At 44.1% G+C, this 22,346-nt stretch overlaps 1 protein-coding gene across 4 annotated transcripts in view; it reads left to right on the top strand.

Annotated features, from left to right (window-relative positions):
- col18a1b (collagen type XVIII alpha 1 chain b) overlaps nt 1-22,346 on the top strand; it is a 72,534-nt gene that overhangs the window by 35,531 nt on the left and 14,657 nt on the right. For 3 of the 4 annotated variants that reach the window (XM_071330101.1, XM_071330098.1, XM_071330100.1), the window contains exons 2-27: nt 7,701-8,248; nt 9,201-9,281; nt 9,422-9,475; nt 9,611-9,686; nt 10,309-10,365; nt 11,204-11,358; nt 11,525-11,542; nt 11,649-11,855; nt 12,099-12,125; nt 12,318-12,380; nt 12,481-12,564; nt 12,670-12,723; nt 12,829-12,954; nt 13,094-13,150; nt 14,742-14,786; nt 14,981-15,112; nt 15,291-15,362; nt 15,452-15,478; nt 15,576-15,674; nt 15,794-15,829; nt 16,258-16,341; nt 16,437-16,466; nt 16,568-16,603; nt 17,052-17,111; nt 17,210-17,287; nt 17,417-17,452. In XM_071330101.1, the coding sequence (XP_071186202.1) occupies nt 7,701-8,248; nt 9,201-9,281; nt 9,422-9,475; nt 9,611-9,686; nt 10,309-10,365; nt 11,204-11,358; nt 11,525-11,542; nt 11,649-11,855; nt 12,099-12,125; nt 12,318-12,380; nt 12,481-12,564; nt 12,670-12,723; nt 12,829-12,954; nt 13,094-13,150; nt 14,742-14,786; nt 14,981-15,112; nt 15,291-15,362; nt 15,452-15,478; nt 15,576-15,674; nt 15,794-15,829; nt 16,258-16,341; nt 16,437-16,466; nt 16,568-16,603; nt 17,052-17,111; nt 17,210-17,287; nt 17,417-17,452 (2,342 nt within the window). The remainder of the gene's footprint in view (nt 1-7,700; nt 8,249-9,200; nt 9,282-9,421; nt 9,476-9,610; nt 9,687-10,308; nt 10,366-11,203; nt 11,359-11,524; nt 11,543-11,648; nt 11,856-12,098; nt 12,126-12,317; nt 12,381-12,480; nt 12,565-12,669; nt 12,724-12,828; nt 12,955-13,093; nt 13,151-14,741; nt 14,787-14,980; nt 15,113-15,290; nt 15,363-15,451; nt 15,479-15,575; nt 15,675-15,793; nt 15,830-16,257; nt 16,342-16,436; nt 16,467-16,567; nt 16,604-17,051; nt 17,112-17,209; nt 17,288-17,416; nt 17,453-22,346) is intronic. The other variant, XM_071330099.1, reaches the window with a different exon arrangement.

Here is a 22,346-nt window from a genome sequence, read left to right as displayed (position 1 = left end):
ACCCGGGGTTTGGCCAAATATGGATTAAGGGCTGACCTGGGAACAGTGGAAATGCCATAGATGTCACAGCTGTGTTGCCTCACTCTGAAGTGTTAACTGATGGCCTTTCAGTTCTGGCACTGCTCCCCCTTTCTGTAGCTCTCCAGGTCCAGTTGGTCTGGTCCCCTGGGATGTGTCACAGCTGGAGAGGTTGGACCATTCAGACTTTCTAACAGGGGGGTCCTTGAAGAGGATGGAAAGTGGCGTTAGATACTTTATATCTCAAACACCAGCTGACATCTGTCTGTTTCTGGTACAGCAAGATCAGTGTTTCACATTACAGCCTGTTCCAATGGTCTTTGATGGGCTAGTCACCACTTGTAACAAGCATTGCAAGTTAGCACCAATAAACAATGATGATGGTTTCACTTTTGGCTACTTACATTTATTTAATACATTTTTGTACCCCTTTTTCTCCCCAATTTCGTGGTATCCAATTGGTAGTTACAGTCTTGTCCCATTGCTGCAACTCCCGTATGGACTCGGGAGAGGCGAAGGTCAGGAGCCGTGCGTCCTCTGAAACACAACCCTGCCAACCCTGCCTGTTGCTTCTTGACACAATGCCTGCTTAACCCGGAAGCCAGCCGCACCAATGTGTCGGAGGAAACACCGTGCACCTGGCGACCGTGTCAGCGTGCACTGTGCCCGGCCCGCCACAGGAGTCGCTAGTGCGCGATGGGACAAGGACATCCCTGCCGGCCAAACCCTCCCCTAACCCGGACGACACTGGGCCAATTGTGCACCGCCCCATGGGTTTCCCGGTCTTGGCCGGCTGTGACAGAGCCTGGACTCGAACCAGGATATCTAGTGGCACAGCTGAACGGTCTCGAGGCAATGAAGGCTTTTACAACGAGGTAGCTTTCTGTTAACTTTTTTATTGTTCACTGTGACATACCTAAGTTTATTTAAAACAGAGTGAAACTCAGGCATGAGGTAACTAGATGGACTGTAGTTGAGTCAATGTTTGGGTTGCGGGACATTTTAGGTATGCCCTCTTGGCTTGTTATAAGAGGAAGCTCTTTGCTAGGATAACAGAAGTGAAGAAGAGAGGATGAAGATAGGATAGAGAGGCGAGGGGATAAAATAACGTTATACAGTACATACGGAAATTATTCAGGCCCCTTGACTTTTTCCATATTTTGTCAGATTACAGACTTATTCTGAAATGGATTACATTATTTTTTCCCCTCATCAATCTATACATATTACCCCATAATGAGAATGCAAAAAAACATTTTTTGTTTTTGTTTTAGTTTTTAACCCAACAGAAAAACCTTATTTACATAAGTATTCAGACCCTTTGCTATGAGAGTCGTAATTGAGCTAAGGTGCATTCTGTTTCCATTGATCATCCTTGAGATGTTTCTACAACTTGATTGGAGTCCACCTGTGGTAAATTAAATTGATTGTACATGATTTGGAAAGGCACACACCTGCCTATATAAGGTCCCACAGTTGTCAGTGCATGTCAGAGCAAAAACCAAGCCATGAGGTCGAAGGAGTTGTCCGTAGAGCTCTGAGACAGGATTGTGTCAAGGCACAGATCTGAGGAAGGGTACCAAAACATTTCTGCAGCAATGAAGGTCCCCAAGAACACAGTGGCCTCCATCATTCTGAGCAATCGGGGGAGAAGGGCGTTGGTCAGGGAGGTGACAAAGAACCCGATAGTCACTCTGACAGAGTTCCAGAGTTCCTCTATGGAGATGGGAGAACCTTCCAGAAGGACAAACATCTCTGCAGCACTCCACCAATCAGGCCTTTATGGTAGAGTGGCCAGACGGAAGCCACTCCTCTGTAAAAGGCAAGACAGCCTGCTCGGAGTTTGCCAAAATGTACCTAAAGACTCTCAGACTATGAGAAACAAGATTCTCTGGTCTGATGAAACCATGATTGAACTATTTGGCCTAAATGCCAAGCGTCATGTCTGGAGGAAACCTGGCACCATCCCTACGGTGAAGCATGGTGGTAGCAGCATCATGCTGTGGGGATGGTTTTCAGCGGCAGGGACTGGGAGACTAGTCAGGATCGAGGGAAAGATGAACGGAGCAAAGTACAGAGTGCCCAGGAACTCAGACTGGGGCGAAGGTTCACCCTCCAGAAGGACAATGATCCTAAGCACACAGCCAAGACAACGCAAAAGTGTTTTCGGGAAGAGTCTCAGAATGTCCTTGAGTGGCCCAGCCAGAGTCCGGACTTGAACCCAATCGAACATCTCTGGAGAGACCTGAAAATCGCGGTGCAGCGATGCTCCCCATCCAATCTGACAGAGCTTGAGGGGATCTTAAGAGGAAAATGGGAGAAACTCCCCAAATACAGGTGTGCCCGAACTTGTAGCGTCATACCCAAGAAGACTTGAGGCTGTAATCGAGTAAAGGGTATGAATACTTATGTAAACATCTTATTTATTTATTTTATTTTTAATACATTTGCTAAAATGTCTAAACCTTTTTTTGCTAAGTCATTATGGGGTATTGTGTGTAGATTAATGAGAGAAAAAAATGTTTAAGGTTGTAACGTAACAAAATGTAGAAAAAGTGAAGGGGTCTGAATACTTTCTGAATGCACGGAAGATTGATTAATTCTCAGTGTAATGTATTGTTATGGATATGAATGAATGTAGGTTGGTGTATGTATCGATTGGCAAGCAGGATTTTTGTAGCTACAAGATTTCTCACGTTTTTTCTAGATTGTATTCGTATAGTGCTTTCCACCATGTCTAAAAGTACTTCATACCGTAACTCACCCTCATCCACTAGCACCTACCTGGGTGATACAACATGGCAGCCATTTTGTGCCTCACAGAAACCACCCACCACAAATCAGCTTAGTCACGGTTTGAGAGCCAGTCGTTAGCCCTCGTTCCGAGCCACTTCAGCATGTTTAGACTGGCGGGCCTGTTGTGCTGGGCTCTGGGCCCAGACGCTGGGTACTGTACTTAACAAGCTTATTGGATTCCCACATGGCGCACTACCGTTGCGGTAGTGTTGGGTTAGTGTCTGCGGTAGTGTTGGGCTAACCGGGCCACAGCTGTGACTGCCCTAGCGCCCTGTCAGATGGACCAATAGCAGGTGCATCCGATGAGAAGCTGCCTCCCCCTCGCCCTCTCTGCCTCCCACTAATTGTCTGAAATCCCACGGGATCTTCAGCTAAGCTTCGGCTGACTTGCAGGTTTAGAATGTAGAAAGCATAACCACAGTGTCCAGTGAGACCCTAGCTGGCTTAGCAATATGGTGTGGGAGTGAGTACAGACTGTACAGACTAAGTGGTGTTGCTGTGTTAGTGTGTGGAAACATATGTTTGGGATTAGTCCAAAAAGTGTTGAGTCTCTTGTTCCAATTCATCTTAGGATGTAGTACGATAGTCCTTGTGTATTGGTTGTTGTCAAAGGGCTGCACCCAAGTTTTTTTCCAAAAGTCAAATAAATGCCATTCACACAAGTCACAACTGGAAGTATGATACTAATATGAGACATGATGCATTTTAAAATGTAGGCTTACTCAACCACCTGAAAGGGCATTCATAGATTTAGCCCGTGGTAACTTGTAGAATAGACACTGGCTGGAATGCGATTTTAACCAATCGGCATTCAGGATTTAGACCCACCCTTTGTATAATCTTCATTATAAATTGGGTGGTTCGAATCCTGAATGCTGATTGGCTGACAGCCGTGGTATATCAGACCCTATACCATAGATGTTACTGCTTTAATTACATTGGTAACCAGTTTATAATAGCAATAAGGCACCTAATGGCTGTATCCAGGCACTCTGCGTTGCGTCGTGTATAAGAACAGCCCTTATCCGTGGTATATTGCCCATATACCACACCCCCTCGATCCTTATTTCTTAAGTATGATATGATATTGCACTTACTTATGAATGCCACTTTTGGCCATTGAGAAGTTAGATCCCCTTTAGGATACACTATTAGCTATTGGAATAACTCCTCATGGTTCAGTCTAGATCCTCTGACACTAAATGACAGTGTTACGGAGTTCACTTCCCCTGTTTAAGTTTACATCACTGGAGGGATAGGACATCTCAAGTATCTCTGGTTCGTGTGACATTCACATTGTACAGTGTGGGCTTTTCTGTAAACAGCTGTCATAAATCTACTCTGACAGTTCACCCATGAGAGGATGTCTGTCTGTCCAGTGTTTAGTTCCCTAGAGGTGCTATTTCATGTGAATGTGATGGTTAGTCTCATGTAACTATTCCTCATTTCCCTCTAGGCTATTTGAGTCCATGGGAACTGGATTAAAGTCAGACGGTTTTCCATGCTAAAACAGCCCAAGTTCATTTGACACAGTCTTTGCCTGCTGAACCCCAAAACTCTCTCCATAAAGCCTTATTTTTGCTTTTATTTTACATCTACTACCTAGCTTGGTCAATCAGGCTTACTGCTGCGCTTGAAAGATAATGTGAGCTGTCACGATATCTGCTATCGCCCATCATAGAAAAATAGAAGGGTTCATCATTGACTGCATACTGTAGATCTGTGAACGTTTTGACCTGTCCTAGGTGAGGTTGAACCATTAACTAATAGAGTCTGAAGCCCAATAGAGTCTGAAGCCCAATAATGTCTGAAGCCCTATTGAGTCTGAAGCCCTATTGAGTCTGAAGCCATATTGACTCTGAAGCCCTATTGAGTCTGAAGCCCTATTGAGTCTGAAGCCCTATAGAGTCTGAAGCCCTATTGAGTCTGAAGCCCTATTGAGTCTGAAGCCCTATTGAGTCTGAAGCCCTATTGAGTCTGAAGCTCTATTGAGTCTGAAGCCCTATTGAGTCTGAAGCCCTATTGAGTCTGAAGCCCTATTGAGTCTGAAACCCTATTGAGTCTGAAGCACTATTGAGTCTGAAGCCCTATTGAGTCTGAAGCCCTATTGAGTCTGAAGCCCTATTGAGTCTGAAGCCCAATAGAGTCTGAAGCCCTATTGAGTCTGAAGCCCTATTGAGTCTGAAGCCCTATTGAGTCTGAAGCCCTATTGAGTCTGAAGCCCTATTGAGTCTGAAACCCTATTGAGTCTGAAGCACTATTGAGTCTGAAGCCCTATTGAGTCTGAAGCCCTATTGAGTCTGAAGCCCTATTGAGTCTGAAGCCCTATTGAGTCTGAAACCCTATTGAGTCTGAAGCACTATTGAGTGTACTGGGATTGGTCCATGTGGCCTGGGGTTTGTCATTTCACTCTGCAACAGACCTTTGCTGACATTTCACTGACCTTTCGTTAGGTCACGAGTTGGTACCCACTGGGCACATACTTCAGTTCATCGTCTAGTTTTGATTTACATTTGGTTGAGTTGTTAGCTAAGATGAAATCAACTAAACAATTTACCATGTCATTGGATTTTAGTTAAAAGTTGGGTTAAATAAAGACTAAATTCCCTTACCCTGATGACTTTTAAAAAATCCAATCAGTTTTCCACTTTGTTTCAACATCACCACATATCATTTTTTTTGTTGAAACGATGTGGAAACAACGTTGATTCAACCAGTTTTTGCCCAGTGGCTTTGTTGTTTTCTCCACTGCACATGTATGACCTGAGGCACTCATCACGGCTAAGTCACTTGGTGAAGCACAGCACACCAATCGAGGCATGACGCTTTCTAATCTGCTACTGCACTGTGCCCTTGTACCCTTCGGTAACCTCATGTCACTGATAAAGTACTCTGTGTATGTTTACTCTATGCCCTTAACAACTGACTCAGGATCAGTTTGGCTGTTTAGCTGAGGGTTAAGTTTGGGGGTATGGTAAAGGAAGGTGGTACAGGCTTAGAAAAAAGGGAGCTGTCTAGAAGCTAAAAGAGTTATTCGGCTGTCCCCATAGTAGAACCCTTTGAAGAACCCTTTTTGATTCCAGGTAGAACTAGGGTTGCAAAGCTACCAGTAGTTTACCAAAGTTACCGGAATCGTCAGTCATTTTGGGTTATTAACAGCAAATATATGGCAATCTATCATAACTTTGGTAATTTATACTTGAATAACTTTTACAAAATGTATTCATACAGTATATAGGATTATTTTTTCAAATATCTGTGTCCACATTGGCCACAGGTTTCTAGTATATATACCATCTGGTTCAAGAGAAAATAGCCTAAATAATGAAACTCTGCAACTTGTACAACTAATGACTTTTTTCACAACCTCCACCAGTTTGACACTGAAACATTGTCAAAAAATGTATAGTAAAATAAATAAAAGTGTGTAAAAAAAATTATAAAATATATTTCATGCTGTAACCCTCATATTAAACACCAATGATATTCACTAAATTGATGGTTTATATTTTGGATAATATTTTGCAGCTTTTATATTCAATGTTTTATTTGAAAATCATCTTATTTCATTATTTTATATACTGTATGTTACATGTGGTAAGGTCACACAGCGGGCCAGAGATAATTACAGACACCTGTGATAATCTGAAGTACCCAAAAGGGACACTAGATGTCTTGTGATAGATTAAATAACATCCTTGAAAGATACCAACATTCTGGTAATTTACTGGTAAACTTGTAAAGTTTCACGTAATATACCCTCCCTTTGCAATGCTAGGTAGAACCCTTTTGGTTCCAGGTAAAACCCTTCTGGGTTCCATATTGAACCTTTTTCACAGAGGGTTTTTACATGGAACCCAAAAGGGTTATCTTATGGGGACAGCCAAAGAACCCTTTTTGGAGTGTATAGCTGATCCTAAACCAGTGGTTAAGTGCGTAGCGTAAACAGGAGCTGAAAAAAATGTCTGGTCCAGAAACAACTCAAAGTCCCGAAGCCCTAGGCACTTCATGTAGACTAGTCTGAAAGAAGCCCTGGGCACTTCGTGTAGACTAGATCTGAAAGAAGCCCTGGGATCTTCATGTAGACTAGTCTGAAAGAAGCCCTGGGCACTTCATGTAGACTAGTCTGAAAGAAGCCCTGGGAACTTCATGTAGACTAGTCTGAAAGAAGCCCTGGGCACTTCATGTAGACTAGATCTGAAAGAAGCCCTGGGCACTTCATGTAGACTAGTCTGAAAGAAGCCCTGGGCACTTCGTGTAGACTAGTCTGAAAGAAGCCCTAGGCACTTCATGTAGACTAGTCTGAAAGAAGCCCTGGGCACTTCGTGTAGACTAGATCTGAAAGAAGCCCTGGGCACTTCATGTAGACTAGTCTGAAAGAAGCCCTGGGCACTTCATGTAGACTAGTCTGAAAGAAGCCCTGGGAACTTCATGTAGACTAGTCTGAAAGAAGCCCTGGGCACTTCATGTAGACTAGATCTGAAAGAAGCCCTGGGCACTTCATGTAGACTAGATCTGAAAGAAGCCCTGGGAACTTCATGTAGACTAGTCTGAAAGAAGCCCTGGGCACTTCATGTAGACTAGATCTGAAAGAAGCCCTGGGAACTTCATGTAGACTAGTCTGAAAGAAGCCCTAGGCACTTTATGTAGACTAGTCTGAAAGAAGTCCTAGGCACAGATCTATAAGAATTGGACAAATCAGAATGCAAGGTGCCATTTTTATTATACTGCTTACAGCTATCCAATGTTTTCAGATCTACACAGTGCCCTGGGACCTAAGTAAGGGCTAGTGCTTTGTTTCTGGACTGGGCCAATGGGACTCCTGTACTGTAAGCGCTGGCTTCGTGTGTGTAACCTCACTTCCTGTCCTGTCTCCTCCCCTGCAGCAGAGAGTGGTGTGACTCTACTGCAGCTGATCGGAGACCTGCCTCCTGATGAATCCCGTGCCGGTCCAGGGGGGAAACCCGCCTACTACTTCGGAGGGCTGGACGGGCTTACTGCTGCGGGACAGCCGGCCCTGGCCCACCTCCCCAACCCCTTCTACAGAGACTTCTCCCTGGTCTTCCAAATCATCCCCTCCAGCCCCGGGGTCCTCTTCTCCATCACAGACGCCTCCCAGAAGTTCATGTACGTGGGGGTGAAGCTGAGCGCCCCGGACGCTGACGGCAGGAATCAGAAGATTCTGTTCTACTACACAGAGCCCGACTCTGAGGCCTCGTACCTGGCCGCTAGTTTCACTGTGCCCTCCCTGGACCTAGTCTCCTGGACCAAGTTCTCTCTGTCCGTGTTCAATGACCAGGTGACCTTCTTCATGGGGTGCGACGCCTCTGGGAAGACGGTGAAGTTGGAGCGCTCGCCGGATGACATGGAGCTGGACAGGGGGGCGGGCATCTTCGTGGGTCAGGCGGGAGGCGCGGACCCTGACAGGTTCGAGGTACAGTATGGATCGCCAACCACACCTCTAATGCTGACCTGACCACACATATTTACCTCTAACTTTATTGTTCCCTCATGTAAAATATCTTTATTGTTCCCTCATGTAAAACATCTTTATTGTTCCCTCATGTAAAACATCTTCATGGTTCCCTCATGTAAAATATCTTTATTGTTCCCTCATGTAAAACATCTTTATTGTTCCCTCATGTAAAATATCTTTATTGTTCCCTCTTGTAAAATATCTTTATTCTTCCCTCTTGTAAAATATCTTTATTCTTCCCTCATGTAAAATATCTTTATTGTTCCCTCATGTAAAACATTGGTATAACTCTTCCCTAAAGTCTCTGTCGTTCTGCACCCCCACCCCCAACCCTCGCTCTGGTGTCAAACCCCATGTGACCATCACATGTGGTTAGACGGGTCAGTGACTATGCTGAGTGGTCAAAGTTGAAAGGCCAGACGACAGGACAGGTCAGCAAATAGATTTACTAGAGGGAGGAGGGGTTAGTAGTGCTGTTAGTGAGATGTGACTGGCTGTCTGGCTTTCCTGTTGCCAGTGACACATACCTGACTGAGATTCCTGTGGGAGCGATTAGTGAGGGATTTACCCCCAAACAACGTGTGGGTTTAGGTTTCATCTCACTCACACCTGCTGTTTTTAACAGTGTGTTGAAACGTGCATTCTCATAGTCTAACTCTATCAGGCCCCTGGGAGAGATTTAGAACCCTGTCTGTTGTTTCTGCAAGACTCTGTCTGTTCTGAGTTAGTAAGGTCACGGTCAGTCAGACACATCCTCTTTACATTTTATTGTATATTAATGGCTTAGATCCTGACTGGCATCATTAAATTCATACTGCCCCAATGGCTATACAGTATCTCGTTTCTCACAGTCATCAGTGTGTTTGTCTGTCTCTGTGTGTGTGCCTGTGTGTCTGTGCGTGTTGTGCAGGGGGCGATTGCTGAGCTGAACGTGGTGGGTAACCCTCGAGCAGCTGAGCTACTCTGTGAAGACGATGATGACTCAGACGCTGTGAGTGATTAGACTGTAGAACCAGACACAGTTTAGTAGGAATATGATATGATTCATGTCAACTAACGTTTTCTCAAATGCCTTGACTTGTCTCTGTTTGTCTTGCTGTCTCTCTCTCTCTTTCTCTGTCTCTCTCTCAGGCCTCAGGTGACTTTGGCAGTGGGGATGGGGACAGAAGAGAGACCGGCAAAACTGTAAAGATATCTTCTTTATCCTATTTTGGCCTGTTAATCTATTCTGTGATGTGGAATTAGAAGGAAGGATTTACTGTGAAAGTATTGGATCAGGGTCTGTGTCCTGTCTAACCTTCCTCTCCTCCCTCCTGTCAGACCACCCCTCCATCTCTCCGACCGGTGCCAGAGCCCCCTCTGACATCATCAGTGAGCGACAGGCTCTCAGAGACAGGTCAGTGGGCTGAGTCGAACAATGATGACATCATCTGTAAAGTTATCCTCTAAAATATTACTTAGGTTTATTGAAAATGCGCATATAATAGTCAACCAACCAAGCTATATTTAGAGTAACTGCAGTGCTAACAAAAACTGTTGATGTAAAAACTGTGAAACTATCTGTCATGCAAATATGTACCTAGTGTAATACCACACTACTTGAGAACCTTGTTGCTCGTTAGATACGGTATGCAGGGATATACAGCACACTAGCACCTTCTAGTGGAGAAGGTAGACATTACCTTTAATTTTCCTTCAAGAGTGGCTGATTGTAAAGGAAAAGGAAAGGGGGATACCTAGTCAGTTGTACAACTGAATGTATTCAACGGAAACGTGTCTTCCCCATTTAACCCCTCTGAGGGGGGGCTGCCTTAGTCGACATCCACGTCATCGGTGCCTGGATTAACTACCTTGCTCAGGGGCTGAACGATAGAGTTTTAACTTGTCAGCTCGGGGATTCGATCCAGCAACCTTTAGGTTACTGCCCCAACCCGCCAGTGGATTGTTGATCATTGTTAGTGTTTTCTAGTGTACGAACTAGGCATGCAGGTAAGTGTGTTTGTGTTGATTGACTGTAGGTGACAGGAATCATCAGACCTCAGTAGAGTCCAGACCAGGGTCAGGAGGTCAACCAGGTAGGTCACTGGAAACTTTGTCTGTCCGTCTGTCCGTCTGGCTATGTTATAAACACTCTCCAATGAGGTCCAGTGGAGTTCCCTGACAACCAGTCCCTGATTTCAGGACAGTATACCCTTACCACTCCATGTCAGAATTCAGGGAAGCTGTACTGGATTAGGTTGATGAGATCTCATCATGCCCTCAGCATGTCCTGTCTGCATGGAACTCTGTGGAGTAGGTTGGCATGGAACTCTGTGGAGTAGGTTGGCATGGAACTGTGTGGAGAAGGTTGGCATGAATCTCTGTGGAGTAGGTTAGCATGGAACTCTGTGGAGTAGGTTGGCATGGAACTCTGTGGAGTAGGTTGGCATGGAACTGTGTGGAGAAGGTTGGCATGAAACTGTGTGGAGTAGGTTGGCATGGAGCTGTGTGGAGTAGGTTGGCATGGAGCTGTGTGGAGTAGGTTGTCATGGAACTGTGTGGAGTAGGTTGGCATGGAACTCTGTGGAGTAGGTTGGCATGGAACTCTGTGGAGTAGGTTGGCATGGAGCTGTGTGGAGTAGGTTGGCATGGAGCTGTGTGGAGTAGGTTGTCATGGAACTGTGTGGAGTAGGTTGGCATGGAACTCTGTGGAGTAGGTTGGCATGGAACTCTGTGGAATAGTTTGGCATGGAAGGGGAGGACAAAGGTAGTAGGACGCTAACTGAGGATAGAGGATGCTAGTGAAAGTGATGATGACAGCAACATTCATGCCGATGATGACCACGATGTTACTTCTGACGTCTATTCTAACACCCACCTCTCCCTCTCTCTGTGTCTCTCTCCCTCTCTATGTGTCTCTCTGTGTATCTTCAGGCCTTACTGGTTCTAACAGGGAGAAGGGGGACAGAGGGGAGAAGGGCAGTCCAGGGGACAGAGGTCCCGCCGGGCCAAAGGGGGACTCGGGGTCTTTCTCCAGCTCTGCCTCTTCCTCTGGCTCTTCATCAGGCGGAGGAGAACGTGGAGAAAAGGTACTGCATGCTGCCTGGCACACTACTGTGTGTTATACACCCCTTATAACTGATGACCCCCATAGCTGATTACATCTGATTCAGACAGACCTCATACATGCCTCTGAAACACATGTAATAGTTCCAACATTACATACAACTTGTCTTTGTCTCCTTTTTCTTTCAGGGAGACACAGGCTTGAAGGTACGTTTTGACTTTGTCCTTCCCAGCTTCTTTTTATTTGACTTCATCTTAGCTAGTCATTGAAGTGATCAGATTAAATAGGTAGTTGATTGTTTTCTTCCCACAGGGCAGTTCTGGGTTCGGTTACCCAGGCTCCAAGGGGGACCGTGGCGTACCTGGGCCCCCTGGCCCTCCTGGCCCTGGGGGGCCAGCTGCCCAGGTTGTGAGGCTAGGGGACGGCTCTGTGGTGCAGCCAGTGGCCGGGCCAATGGGACCGATGGGGCCCCCAGGGGTCAAAGGACCAGCAGGACCCCAGGGACCAGAGGGAGAGGCGGTGAGTTGTACTATACCTTCTGACATACAGTGCATTCGGAAAGTATTCAGACTAAAAACCTGTTTTTGCTTTGTCATTATGGGGTATTGTGTGTAGATTGCTGATTTATTTAATCCATTTTAGAATAAGGCTGTAACGTAACAAAGTGTGGAAAAAGTCAAGGGGTCTGAATACTTTCCGTCTCAGTACTTGTACATTTTCTTTGAATTGACTGTAACAAACCATATCTATTTCATTCCCCAGGGGGATCCAGGAGAGGATGGCAAATTAGTGAGTGTCACTTTCTGATGTTTTATCCCATTGATCCCATGTCATGTTTTTTTATTCATTGTTAATTGTGTGAGGAGAAATACAGTGGTAGTCAGATGTCATTATTGATAAGCGGTGGTGGTCAGTAGCAGTGGTCAGACAGTGTCAGCCTCACTAAGCTGTGTCTTCTCTCTCTGTCCCACCACAACTCAGGGACCTGCCGGAGACAGAGGGTTCCCAGGAACACAAGGAGACTCAGGGGTCAAAGGACAAAAGGTAAAGGCCAGAAGCCATTTATTTAAGAGCATGAGTATTTGAATATTATCGGAGGTGCCCAAAGGTTAAATACTGAGTGTTTTCCCTGTGACCTCTCCAGGGGGATCGTGGTGATGGTCACCCAGGACCCAGGGGTCCTCCAGGGCCACCTGGACACCCAGGCCCAGGGACAGTTGATCGCGCTGTGAGTCAACCACTACAGCATCAGGCCATTCAGCCCATTAATTCATGTGGATCAGACATGAATATACTAATATACCACTTTTAATGTTTCTTCATTTGTCCCTAGACATTTGTGGATATGGAAGGCTCAGGAGGATTCCCAGATTTGGAGAAAATACAGGTATGTTTTAGCTGATGGAGAGATTTTGAGTTTGGCCCAGAAAAACAACTTTTCACAAACTGTATATTGTGAAACCCAAGACTGTTGTGTTGACTGTTTCTTTAGACTCTCCGTGGTCTACCAGGTCCCCCCGGCCCCCCTGGCCCCTCAGCCGGTGGTGTCAGCTCCCATGGGTCAGGCTCTTTCGGGCCCCCTGGACCTCCCGGACAGGACGGGGCCCGTGGCCTACCAGTGAGGACCCTCTCTCTACTATATCTGATATGACCATATGTTTTGTGCCTAGTTAACTGTAGACAGCACAACTACAGCATTGAAATGAATGTCTTGATTTGTTGACCATTATGTATTGATATCATGCTGTGTTTTTCAGGGGCCCGCTGGTCCACCTGGCAGGCCTGGAACCCCAGGACCCAGTAGCGGAGAGAAGGTATGAGACAGGGAGGAGACTTATTTTATTTCAGCTCAACTGATCATACTAAACTCAGCAGAAAAATAAACGTCCTCTCACTGTCAACTGCGTTTATTTTCAGCAATCATAACATGTGTAAATATTTGTATGAACATAACAATTTTCCACAACTGAAACATAAACTGAACAAGTTCCACAGACATGTGACTAACAGAAATTGAATAATGTGTCCCAGAACAAAGGGGGGTCAAAATCAAAAGTATCAGTCAGTATCTGGTGTGGCCACCAGCTGCATTAAGTACTGCAGTGCATCTCCTCCTCATGGACTGCACCAGATTTGCCAGTTCTTGCTGTGAGATGTTACCCCACTTCCACCAAGGCACCTGCAAGTTCCCGGACATTTCTGGGGGGAATGGCCCTAGCCCTCACCCTCCGACCCAACAGGTCCCAGACGTGATTGAGATCTGGGCTCTTCACTGGCCATGGCAGAACACTGACATTCCTGTCTTGCAGGAAATCATGCACAGAACGAGCAGTATGGCTGGTGGCATTGTCATGCTGGAGGGTCATGTCAGAATGAGCCTGCAGGAAGGGTACCACATGAGGGAGGAGGATGTCTTCAATGTAATGCACAGCGTTGAGATTGCCTGCAATGACAACAAGATCAGTCCGATGATGCTGTGACACACCGCCCCAGACCATGACGGACTCTCCACCTCCAAATCAATCCCGCTCCAGAGTACAGGCCTCGGTGTAACGCTCATTCCTTTGATGATAAACGCGAATCCGACCATCACCCCCGGTGAGACAAAACCGCGACTCGTCAGTGAAGAGCACTTTTTGCCAGTCCTGTCTGGTCCAGCGATGGTGGGTTTGTGCCCATAGGCGACTCTCTCAGCCTATTGCGGACAGTCTGAGCACTGATGGAGGGATTGTGCATTCCTGGTGTAACTCGGGCAGTTGTTGTTGCCATCCTGTACCTGTCCCGCAGGTGTGATGTTCGGATGTACCGATCCTGTGCAGGTGTTGTTACACGTGGTCTGCCACTGCGAGGACGATCAGCTGTCCGTCCTGTCTCCCTGTAGCATTGTCTTAAGCGTCTCACAGTACGGACATTGCAATATATTGCCCTGGCCACATCTGCAGTTCTCATGCCTCCTTGCAACATGCCTAAGGCATGTTCACGCAGATGAGCAGGGACCCTGGGCATCTTTCTTTTGGTGTTTTTCAGAGTCAGTAGAAAGGCCTCTTTAGTGTCCTAAGTTTTCATAACTGTGACCTTAATTGCCTACCGTCTGTAAGCTGTTAGTGTCTTAACGACCGTTCCACAGGTGCATGTTCATTAATTGTTTATGGTTCATTGAACAAGCATGGGAAACAGTGTTTAAACCCTTTACAATGAAGATCTGTGAAGTTATTTGGATTTCTACAAATGATCTTTGAAAGACAGGGTCCTGAAAAAGGGGCGTTTCTTTTTTTGCTGAGTTTATATATCACTGTATACAGCACACACAGAACTGGACCTTTGTATAGGGATCCTTTTGAGATGATTGTCTCTTTCTCTCTCTGTATCTCTCTTTCCCCATCTCTCTCTCCCTCTCATCCGCAGGGAGAAGCTGGTGATCTAGGTCTTCCAGGGCCCAGTGGAGAGAGGGTGAGCTCTGAAATACACCCATACTATCCCAGCTTAAATGTGTTTCCAATTTTGTGGAATGCTTCTTTATTTGTCTGTTAGTATGCTGTGTCAATTATGTCTACATGTAAATGGACTGCTGATTTTTACACACACACACACACACTTACAATCTCTCTCTCTCTGTCTCTCACCTCTTCGCTCCTAACCACCAGGGTTCTCAGGGTGACCCTGGAGTGCCTGGTCAGGCAGGGCAGGGGGGCTTGGCTGGGCTTCCTGGGCCCATGGGACCAATTGGGCCTCCAGGACCACCCGGACCCCCCGGACCTTCCTACCCCGTGCGTTATGTGAGTACTGTACACAACTCCTGCCACCCACCCAGACTACATCAACTACAGCTTAACCTCCCACCCAAAGCTCCCTTCATACAAATTGTTACCCAATTGACTACATACTGTGTATTTGACGACATATATCTTTGTGGAATAGTCTTTTTTGAACTGTATCTGTGTCCTCTCTGTGTAGGGTGACAGGGAGGGTTCCGGAGTGACGGGGGTCAATGGTGTTGCTGGAGTGATAGGGATTCCAGGACCACAGGTGATCTATAAATTGCCATCCACTCATCATTTGGATTGCCTTTACGATCACGTCAACTAATACATAGTCACATATCCATTGTTTTTCAGGGTCCGCCCGGAATCGCTGGCCTTCCGGTAAGAACCAGGAAATCCCTTTGAATATTGCTAAGTTTGATTGGAGGCCATATCTTTGTTATATAGCAATGCTTACTGTATTCCTGTCATCATCCAGGGAAGATCTGGTTTGCCTGGGCTTTCGGGAGAGAAGGGGAGCGAGGGAGCAAGAGGACAGAATGGAACACCAGGGATGGACGGATTCCCAGGAATATTGGTAGAAGATCATTATCCCTCAGCCACCTCCCCAGACTCTATTAGAACATTACTTAGGCTTTAGAGTAACCCACGCAAAGTGCACTAACCTATTCTGTTATGTTTCTTGTGTATACACAGGGAGACAAAGGGGAGAGGGGAGACAGAGGGGAAAGGGTGAGTTACCTACTCCTGATTACCATATTTTGTTGGTTGATTTTTTAAATTTTATTTTATTGCTTCTTTAATCAGCACAACAGTTTTCAGCTGTTTTCTAATGATCAATTTGCCTTTTAAAATGATCAACTTGGATTAGCTAACGCAACGTGCCATTGGAACACAGGCGTGATGGTTGCTGATAATGGGCCTCTGTACGCCTATGTAGATATTCCATAAAAAATCTGCAGTTTCCAGCTACAACAGTCATTTACAACATTAACAATGTTTACACTGTATTTCTGATCAATTTGATGTTATTTTAAATGGACAAAACATTTGCTTTTCTTTCAAAAACAAAGACTTTTCTAAATGACCCCAAACTTTTAGCGTAAGTCGTCTATTGATTGTCCCACGGCTCTCATGTTGTTGTGTGTGTGGTGTTGTAGGGTGAGCCAGGACGTGAAGGGGGACCCCCTGGACCTCCAGGAGCCCCTGGCCCACCGGGACAGATCTACCAGACCTCAGGCAGTGTGAGTGTGGCTGTGTACTGTACGGTCTAGTCTGCTCTGGATCATAGTGATGTTTCAGTGACACAACTGACCTACCTGTCTCTGTCTCGTTGTAGTTTGATGGAGTTCTTGGGAATCAAGGACAGGTGAGAATTTGACTCATCACACTATGTTACTCTACATGCAGTTTTATAATGTCTTATAATGTTTTATAAAGTCACCCTAACCCTTATTTCCTTTTCTCCAGGGAGGACCAGGTCTTCCCGGCCGGGCAGGATTCCCAGTACGTATCAGTATCACACTGCCAATGAACACACACACACAGTGGAGTGGAGACATTTACCTTTACTGTTTCTAAAGATATTTCACAGTTGAAACACACCAAATAGTGTAACGGACAGTTCTGTACTAGACGTATGTTGGAGATTGCGCCAAAAACGATTTTATAACATGTTAATGGAACATTTAAAAAATATATATTTCACAGTTGAAACACCTTAATAGTGCTCCCTAATATTTCAAAAAACAATGCTGTACGGCCTACTAGTTGTATGTTGAAAACTGCCTAAAACCAGATTTTATACACTAGTTGTATGTTGAAAACTGCCTAAAACCAGATTTTATACACTAGTTGTATATTGAAAACTGCCTAAAACATGTTAATGGAACTCTCTTTTAAAAATATACACACACAAGGTTGTTATTTATACTGATCATAACTTCTTCTGTAGGGGCCTATGGGACCAAAGGGAGATACAGGAGAGCCTGGACAGCCAGGATACGCAGCTAAGGTCTGGTAATAACTTAATTCCTTCATATCTTGTTTTCTGTACAGTACAGGGAAAATTGCATGAAGTATTGACATGTCTCCACCCTGTGTCCTGTCCAGGGGGAGAAAGGAGAAAATGGTATTATCATGGGGCCTGATGGAAGACCCATGTACCTGGGAGGGCTGGGGTCTCAACCGGTGAGAAAAACCACACACTAGATGTATAGTTGGTAGAAATACTATGTATGCTATTATGTATTTGTCCATCTCTTTTATATGTGCCATGCCACATAACATTTTTATACCCTTTGACCTCTGTGTGTGCAGGGAGAGAAGGGACTCCCGGGACCTGAGGGACCTCCTGTAAGTACTCTCCTTTAACAGTGACATGCTTTGTTTCTGATTAGCCATCGATAACCATGGATGTACTGTATATAGTTCTGTCTCTATAGGGTCCAGCTGGTAGATTTATATTGTTCTCTGTCTCTATAGGGTCCAGCTGGTAGATTTATATTGTTCTCTGTCACTATAGGGTCCAGCTGGTAGATGTATATTGTTCTCTGTCTCTATAGGGTCCAGCTGGTAGATTTATATTGTTCTCTGTCACTATAGGGTCCATCTGGTAGATGTATATTGTTCTCTGTCACTATAGGGTCCAGCTGGTAGATGTATATTGTTCTCTGTCACTATAGGGTCCAGCTGGTAGATTTATATTGTTCTCTGTCACTATAGGGTCCAGCTGGTAGATTTATATTGTTCTCTGTCTCTATAGGGTCCAGCTGGTAGATTTATATTGTTCTCTGTCTCTATAGGGTCCCTATGGTAGATTTATATTGTTCTCTGTCTCTATAGGGTCCATCTGGTAGATTTATATTGTTCTGTCTCTATAGGGTCCATCTGGTAGATTTATATTGTTCTCTGTCACTATAGGGTCCAGCTGGTAGATTTATATTGTTCTCTGTCTCTATAGGGTCCATCTGGTAGATTTATATTGTTCTGTCTCTATAGGGTCCATCTGGTAGATTTATATTGTTCTCTGTCACTATAGGGTCCAGCTGGTAGATTTATATTGTTCTCTGTCTCTATAGGGTCCAGCTGGTAGATTTATATTGTTCTCTGTCACTATAGGGTCCAGCTGGTAGATTTATATTGTTCTCTGTCTCTATAGGGTCCAGCTGGTAGATTTATATTGTTCTCTGTCACTATAGGGTCCAGCTGGTAGATTTATATTGTTCTCTGTCACTATAGGGTCCAGCTGGTAGATTTATATTGTTCTCTGTCTCTATAGGGTCCAGCTGGTAAATTTATATTGTTCTCTGTCTCTATAGGGTCCAGCTGGTAGATTTATATTGTTCTCTGTCACTATAGGGTCCATCTGGTAGATGTATATTGTTCTGTCTCTATAGGGTCCATCTGGTAGATTTATATTGTTCTCTGTCACTATAGGGTCCATCTGGTATATTTATATTGTTCTCTGTCTCTATAGGGTCCAGCTGGTAGATTTATATTGTTCTCTGTCTCTATAGGGTCCAGCTGGTAGATTTATATTGTTCTCTGTCTCTATAGGGTCCAGCTGGTAGATTTATATTGTTCTCTGTCTCTATAGGGTCCAGCTGGTATATTTATATTGTTCTCTGTCTCTATAGGGTCCTGCTGGTAGATTTATATTGTTCTCTGTCACTATAGGGTCCATCTGGTAGATCTATATTGTTCTCTGTCACTATAGGGTCCCTATGGTAGATTTATATTGTTCTCTGTCTCTATAGGGTCCCTATGGTAGATTTATATTGTTCTCTGTCTCTATAGGGTCCTGCTGGTAGATTTATATTGTTCTCAGTCACTATAGGGTCCATTTGGTAAATTTATATTGTTCTCTGTCTCTATAGGGTCCTGCTGGTAGATTTATATTGTTCTCTGTCACTATAGGGTCCATCTGGTAGATTTATATTGTTCTCTGTCACTATAGGGTCCCTATGGTAGATTTATATTGTTCTCTGTCACTATAGGGTCCAGCTGGTAGATTTATATTGTTCTCTGTCTCTATAGGGTCCATCTGGTAGATTTATATTGTTCTCTGTCACTATAGGGTCCATCTGGTAGATTTATATTGTTCTCTGTCTCTATAGGGTCCAGCTGGTATATTTATATTGTTCTCTGTCTCTATAGGGTCCTGCTGGTAGATTTATATTGTTCTCTGTCACTATAGGGTCCATCTGGTAGATCTATATTGTTCTCTGTCACTATAGGGTCCCTATGGTAGATTTATATTGTTCTCTGTCTCTATAGGGTCCCTATGGTAGATTTATATTGTTCTCTGTCTCTATAGGGTCCTGCTGGTAGATTTATATTGTTCTCTGTCACTATAGGGTCCATTTGGTAGATTTATATTGTTCTCTGTCTCTATAGGGTCCTGCTGGTAGATTTATATTGTTCTCTGTCACTATAGGGTCCATCTGGTAGATTTATATTGTTCTCTGTCACTATAGGGTCCCTATGGTAGATTTATATTGTTCTCTGTCTCTATAGGGTCCAGCTGGTAGATTTATATTGTTCTCTGTCACTATAGGGTCCAGCTGGTAGATTTATATTGTTCTCTGTCTCTATAGGGTCCATCTGGTAGATTTATATTGTTCTCTGTCACTATAGGGTCCATCTGGTAGATTTATATTGTTCTCTGTCACTATAGGGTCCATCTGGTAGATTTATATTGTTCTCTGTCTCTATAGGGTCCAGCTGGTAGATTTATATTGTTCTCTGTCTCTATAGGGTCCAGCTGGTAGATTTATATTGTTCTCTGTCACTATAGGGTCCCTATGGTAGATTTATATTGTTCTCTGTCTCTATAGGGTCCTGCTGGTAGATTTATATTGTTCTCTGTCTCTATAGGGTCCATCTGGTAGATTTATATTGTTCTCTGTCACTATAGGGTCCAGCTGGTAGATTTATATTGTTCTGTCACTATAGGGTCCAGCTGGTAGATTTATATTGTTCTCTGTCTCTATAGGGTCCTGCTGGTAGATTTATATTGTTCTCTGTCACTATAGGGTCCATCTGGTAGATTTATATTGTTCTCTGTCACTATAGGGTCCCTATGGTAGATTTATATTGTTCTCTGTCTCTATAGGGTCCCTATGGTAGATTTATATTGTTCTCTGTCACTATAGGGTCCATCTGGTAGATTTATATTGTTCTCTGTCACTATAGGGTCCATCTGGTAGATTTATATTGTTCTCTGTCTCTATAGGGTCCAGCTGGTAGATTTATATTGTTCTGTCACTATAGGGTCCATCTGGTAGATTTATATTGTTCTCTGTCTCTATAGGGTCCTGCTGGTAGATTTATATTGTTCTCTGTCACTATAGGGTCCATCTAGTAGATTTATATTGTTCTCTGTCTCTATAGGGTCCAGCTGGTAGATTTATATTGTTCTGTCACTATAGGGTCCATCTGGTAGATTTATATTGTTCTCTGTCTCTATAGGGTCCTGCTGGTAGATTTATATTGTTCTCTGTCACTATAGGGTCCAGCTGGTAGATGTATATTGTTCTCTGTCTCTATAGGGTCCAGCTGGTAGATTTATATTGTTCTCTGTCACTATAGGGTCCAGCTGGTAGATTTATATTGTTCTCTGTCTCTATAGGGTCCATCTGGTAGATTTATATTGTTCTCTGTCTCTATAGGGTCCAGCTGGTATATTTATATTGTTCTCTGTCTCTATAGGGTCCTGCTGGTAGATTTATATTGTTCTGTCACTATAGGGTCCAGCTGGTAAATTTATATTGTTCTCTGTCTCTATAGGGTCCAGCTGGTAGATTTATATTGTTCTCTGTCACTATAGGGTCCAGCTGGTAGATGTATATTGTTCTCTGTCTCTATAGGGTCCAGCTGGTAGATTTATATTGTTCTCTGTCACTATAGGGTCCAGCTGGTAGATTTATATTGTTCTCTGTCTCTATAGGGTCCATCTGGTAGATTTATATTGTTCTCTGTCTCTATAGGGTCCAGCTGGTATATTTATATTGTTCTCTGTCTCTATAGGGTCCTGCTGGTAGATGTATATTGTTCTCTGTCACTATAGGGTCCAGCTGGTAGATTTATATTGTTCTCTGTCTCTATAGGGTCCAGCTGGTAGATTTATATTGTTCTGTCTCTATCGGGTCCAGCTGTTAGATTTATATTGTTCTCTGTCTCTATAGGGTCCAGCTGGTAGATTTATATTGTTCTCTGTCTCTATAGGGTCCTGCTGGTAGATTTATATTGTTCTCTGTCTCTATAGGGTCCAGCTGGTAGATTTATATTGTTCTCTATCTCTATAGGGTCCAGCTGGTAGATTTATATTGTTCTCTGTCTCTATAGGGTCCAGGTGGTAGATTTATATTGTTCTCTGTCTCTATAGGGTCCAGCTGGTAGATTTATATTGTTCTCTGTCTCTATAGGGTCCAGCTGGTAGATTTATATTGTTCTCTGTCTCTATAGGGTCCAGCTGTTAGATTTATATTGTTCTCTGTCTCTATAGGGTCCAGCTGGTAGATTTATATTGTTCTCTGTCTCTATAGGGTCCAGCTGGTAGATTTATATTGTTCTCTGTCACTATAGGGTCCAGCTGGTAGATTTATATTGTTCTCTGTCTCTATAGGGTCCAGCTGGTAGATTTATATTGTTCTCTGTCACTATAGGGTCCAGCTGGTAGATGTATATTGTTCTCTGTCACTATAGGGTCCAGCTGGTAGATTTATATTGTTCTCTGTCACTATAGGGTCCAGCTGGTAGATTTATATTGTTCTCTGTCTCTATAGGGTCCATCTGGTAGATTTATATTGTTCTGTCTCTATAGGGTCCATCTGGTAGATTTATATTGTTCTCTGTCACTATAGGGTCCAGCTGGTAGATTTATATTGTTCTCTGTCTCTATAGGGTCCATCTGGTAGATTTATATTGTTCTGTCTCTATAGGGTCCATCTGGTAGATTTATATTGTTCTCTGTCACTATAGGGTCCAGCTGGTAGATTTATATTGTTCTCTGTCTCTATAGGGTCCAGCTGGTAGATGTATATTGTTCTCTGTCACTATAGGGTCCAGCTGGTAGATTTATATTGTTCTCTGTCTCTATAGGGTCCAGCTGGTAGATTTATATTGTTCTCTGTCTCTATAGGGTCCAGCTGTTAGATTTATATTGTTCTCTGTCACTATAGGGTCCAGCTGGTAGATTTATATTGTTCTCTGTCTCTATAGGGTCCAGCTGGTAGATGTATATTGT

Source organism: Salvelinus alpinus, chromosome 10 (assembly GCF_045679555.1).
Source record: "Salvelinus alpinus chromosome 10, SLU_Salpinus.1, whole genome shotgun sequence".
Taxonomy (NCBI): Eukaryota; Metazoa; Chordata; class Actinopteri; order Salmoniformes; family Salmonidae; genus Salvelinus; species Salvelinus alpinus.
This window is presented reverse-complemented; position numbering and strand designations above follow the sequence as displayed.